This window comes from Helianthus annuus, chromosome 2 (assembly GCF_002127325.2).
Source record: "Helianthus annuus cultivar XRQ/B chromosome 2, HanXRQr2.0-SUNRISE, whole genome shotgun sequence".
Taxonomy (NCBI): domain Eukaryota; kingdom Viridiplantae; phylum Streptophyta; class Magnoliopsida; order Asterales; family Asteraceae; genus Helianthus; species Helianthus annuus.
The window spans coordinates 62,505,806-62,510,981 of record NC_035434.2 but is presented as its reverse complement, the minus strand read 5'-3'; the positions used below and the strand labels follow the sequence as shown (position 1 = coordinate 62,510,981).

The window sequence follows — 5,176 nt, the reverse complement described above, 5'->3', positions numbered from 1 at the left end:
ATGGAACTTAAGAACTTACTTGGTCTAGAGGCAAGTAAGCTAGACACCCCCTATTCAATAGGAATAGTGAGTGGGAAATTAGTCAAGGAAGATGAAGTTACCAAGGACTGAACACTTGGACTTGGAGAACGAAGGTTTTCTATTGACCTGCTACCAGTTGGTTTGGAAATTTTTGATGATATAATCAGCTTGGATTGGGTATCCAAGAATGGAGTTGAGGTTGTTTGTCATGAGAAAGTCGTTCGCATCCTTCTTGTGAATGATGAAACACTTATAGTACACGACCTTCATACAGATGATGCAAGGGCACTGGACCTCATGAGGCGGAAGACTGTGACCTTTCACATTGGTTATGAGAGCGCAGAAGTGTCTCCGGAAAGGCTGCATAGCCTTCCTTGCTCATATTGTCGACAAGGAGACCAAGGAACCAAGGAACCAAGATTAGAAGACATCCCCATTATAAAGGAATTCTCAGAAGTCTTTCCCAAAGACTTGACTAGATTATCTCCACAGCGGCGAGTGGAGTTTCGGATAGATCTGGTGCTAGGAGTGGCACCAGTGGTAAGGGCGCCTTACCGACTAGCTCCGTCCGAGATGCAAGAGCTTTCGTCTCAACTGCAAGAGCTGTTAGACAAGGGAACTCATCAGTCCGAGCCTTTAACCCTGGGGAGCCCCAGTGTTATTCGTTAGGGAGAGGGACGACAGTTTTTGTACGTGCATTCAGCCTAATCTGAGAGGAACTCAGAAGAATTAATGAGGAAAAAGTATTATGCATAGGTTATAGGAAGTTAAAGAACTAACCAGCAAGAATCGGTACCTCTTACCGGGAATTGATGACTTGTTTGACCAATTACAAGGTTCCAGCTACTATTCCAAGATCTACTTAAGGACATGATTGTAGGACCGTTCTGATGTCCTTAAACGTCAGCAAAAGTAGTTCATCTCAGTTTACAAAGGCGGAATCAAAGTAAACCAAGTCAAAACAGCTTGTTCCTTCCAATTTCTCTTTCTATTACTGATTGCGAGTCTTTACAATGATTCTGATACAAATCCGACAACACCTCGACTCACAAGCACACACATACACCTTTCTGACCGTTTAAGTTGAACAACTATTTATAGACAACCACCCTTCCGTTTGAATGGTGTTCAAACGACCAGGATTGTTCAAATGGTCAAGGTTCAAACGGTTACACATGATACAAACGACCAGGATCATTTCGAACGACCAAGCATTCTAAAACCTATACAAACCCTAATTTAATCATGTTTATGCACCCGTTTAACCTATCTAGACACAAGACTTAACAAGACGTAGTCAACAGACACTTAATGCACCAACAGACTCCCCCTTGGATGTTGACGTAGTCTTCAGCTCCTGAGTCTTTAGTCTTGGTCTCTTTACAACTTTGTCTCTTCATTGTAACAACTCAATCTTCACAGGTTTTAAATCACAATCTGACTCCATCTTCAAGCTCCCATTTTGCTGTTGATCCAGACTCCCCCTTTCACAGACTCCCCCTCTCAGTATGCTGGGATCTGAGGTTTCTGGTTCAAGCTTTGACAATTAGCTTCCGTGGGTATAATGAAGTCTCCAAACCTGTAACTCAACACATAACATTAGACTTTATCTTTTCAAACAATAAACACAAATTCAATCAGCTCTAGAAATCCACTCAAGTATTCAAGTTCAAGTTAATGACCCTGATTACTTGATTTATCTACCAAGTTCAATTTAATGACCCTGGTTGATCTTTTGACGAATCCAACTGATTTTAGTAAAACACATTTTTTTTTAATTTTCTGAAAATAACAAGTATCAATTTAATGAACTTGTTTTTGTCTTTGAAACAATTCAACTTCCAACAATGTAAGCTCTCCTCATTCTTCAGCTCAGAATTTCCTGCATCTGCTTCATCTTTCTAGAATCCGACAATCAACTTTCCACTCTGGTTTGTCTAAAATAAAGCAGAAACAAAATCTTTTTGGATTTTTTAAGGTGATCTAGACTAAGAAATGAAATAACAGAAAACTTAAATTGCAGAAATTAAACTATTTACAAACTTATTTTTGGCGAGCGTGCCAGGGAATCATATAAGCTTTTCGGACAAATTACTAGTACCGTTAAGCTACATTACATACTCAGAGTTAAACAATTCACCTCGATTGTCGATATACTGATCCATCTTAAATTCTCACACAAGCTTCAATCTATTCAGGATACCGTTTAAGTGTCTTAAGAACTTAGATCAATTCATGTGTCCCACCTCTTGAATATACTCCCGTATCCAGAATCTCAATATTCAGTCTTACAGGCAAGAATACTACAATGATATCTGTTCATAAATTAGGGGTTAAATGTGAGAACTGAGGGATCTCAGGTCAGAACTTCCGTTCAGCAGAGAGATATCAGTTTCGACTTTGCAGTATGTCCCCTTTAGAGGATCTTTTCAGCTACAACAGATGATTATCAATTTTATTGTCTAATCAGCTGAGGGCTTTATGCTATATTTCAAGCATTTTGGATAAAGTATTAGCCAAGGACTAGGTCAGAACTACCGTTCAGCAGAAGTCCCGGAATAATACCCCAGACATCATAGAGTATAAACACCTAGTATATCAGAATACGAGACCTTTCAAACGAGATTTCAGGGGTTACCTATATATCTAAGTAGTGTTCCCCACGAATTTCACCAGTTTGAAATTTTAGGTTTATATCCCGAATAAATTTACTAAATGTACGAAAATCTATCGACATATCGTTAGTGAGACTGTTTAACTCATTTAGTCTTTCCAAATCTTTAGCATACAGTAATTGTCTAGCCGATGTACTATCATTTTCCCTATATACACAAGCTCTTTTTCAATTTTATCATGTTTTTGTATTTTTGCATTTTTTACTGTTTTTGTATTTTTGCATTTTTTACTGTTTTTGTATTTTCTGAAAATAAACTATGTACAACTATCTATCTCCCCCTAAATACCAAAACACGTAAAAAAGCGACAAACCATTGCAGATTGTTTCTCGTCTTCATCCGCAACAGTACTCTCATCAACGCTCACAACCCCATCCGACACTGAAAGCAATTTCATACCATTAAGTTTTAACAAATATTGAAACCGATTTTTATCAAAAGCTTTGGTATGCAAATCAGCTTTTTGTTCGTCAGTGTGGATTTTCTCAATTCGTATCAACTTTTTCTCGACGCAATCGCGAATAAAGTGATGACGAATTTCTATATGTTTAGTTTTAGCGTGATGTACTGGATTTTTAGTAATGTTAATTGCGGCCTCATTATCAACAAACAGAGGTGTGTTAAGAAACTGCAAACCATAGTCGCGCGCATCTGTTGCTGTATCCACAGGATCTGAGAGCAGCAACTGCTAGCAGAAACATACTCCGCTTCACATGTAGATAGCACCACAGATGTTTGTTTCTTACACTGCCAGGTAACCAATCTCGGACCAAAGAACTGGCATCCTGCAGTTGTTGATTTCGCGTTGACTTTGCAGCATCCGAAATCCGAATCGGAATACCCTTCGAGCGTAAAATCGCCTTTTCTAGGATACCATAACCCCAATGACGGAGTACCTTTCAGGTAACGTAATATCCTCTTGAGAATAATCATGTGCGATGCTCTCGGGTTAGATTGAAATCTTGTTGTGAGGCACGTTGGGTACATAATATCAGGACATGAAGCAGTCAGATACATCAAAGAACCGATCATGGAACGGTAGAACGTTTCATCAGCCCTGTCTCCGGTGAGATCGGGGTGAATCCCATGATTAGTCGCAAGTGGGGTAGCAGCTGGAGTAGAACTTGACATTCCAAATTTCTCTAGAATATCATGCACGTACTTCGTTTGATGAATGAAAATTCCCTCAGGAAGTTGTTCAACTTGTAGACCCAGAAAGAATTTCATCTCCCCCATTGATGACATTTCAAATTTCTGCTTCATCACCTGTTCGAAATCTTTGCACAATTTCTCATTTGTTGACCCAAAAATTATATCGTCCACATAAATTTGTACTATCAGAAGATGACCATTAACGACTTTAGTGAAGAGAGTGGCATCCACTTTTCCACGTATGAACTAGTTAGCGAGTAGGTGTTGAGACAAAGTCTCGTACCAGGCTCTCGGCGCCTGATGTAGACCATACAACGCTTTGTCCAGCAGATAAACTTTGTTCTTGTGGATTGGGTCAGTAAAGCCCGGCGGCTGACCAACATAAACCTCCTCTTTGACCTTCCCATAAAGAAACGCTGACTTTACATCCAACTGATTTACTTTGAAATTCTTCCAAGACGCAAATGCTAGGAAAATTCTGATAGCCTCTAGTCGAGCTACAGGAGCATAGACTTCGGTAAAATCAATCCCCTCCTGTTGACTAAAGCCCTGAACAACGAGTCGAACTTTGTTCCTTACAACCACTCCTCTGTCGTCCCTCTTACATTTGAAAACCCATTTTGTATTGATTTTTCTTTGACCATCCGGCAAATCAACTAACTTCCACACCCCCAACTTTTCAAACTGACTTAACTCTTCTTGCATCGCTATGACCCAAGAGTCTTTAGTAAGCGCCTCTTTGTAAGTTCTTGGTTCGACCTGCGAGATAAAACAACTTAATGAGAATTCAGTTTGTAAAGGTGCTACTGTAGAATAAAAACATGTTAAGCCCTGGTCAATTTGACGTCTCGTGCGAACGCCCGATTGCAATTCTCCTATGATTAACTCCTCTGGATGATAAGAAAGAGTTCGCGGCATCACTTCGCTTGGAACATCTACATTTCCCTCCAGATTAGTAACATTCTGCTCTGCATCTTGTTCACCAACTTGGTTTGTTTGACTTGACAACTGGATCTGCTCCCCCTCAAGATCTGAATCACCATGGTCAAATACTGGCATGTTATCAGCTTCTTGATCATCATTCACCTCCGACTGATTACCAGGAGCAACTTTATCATCATGTTCACCAACATTACTAGGACCTGCTTCATCATCATTTGAAGTTTCCCAAGGTCTTCTAGAATACTCCGCTGGGAACCTGAGCTGCGACTCATATTCTCGCAAAATATCCAGCTCATCAAAGAAATCTTCTTCTTCCTCTGATTCTTCTCTCATGTCAAACGAATCCCAAAGTTTGTCATAATGATAACGCCATGAATCACCAGGAT

The 5,176-nt window shown here is 39.9% G+C and overlaps 1 protein-coding gene across 1 annotated transcript; it reads left to right on the top strand.

Annotated features, from left to right (window-relative positions):
- LOC110893506 lies at nucleotides 1–690 on the top strand. Its single transcript, XM_022140613.1, has 2 exons — nucleotides 1–34; nucleotides 158–690. Exons 1-2 carry the CDS (start codon nucleotides 1–3, stop codon nucleotides 688–690), a joined length of 567 nt encoding a protein of 188 aa, XP_021996305.1.
- Nucleotides 691–5,176: the final 4,486 nt, after the last annotated feature.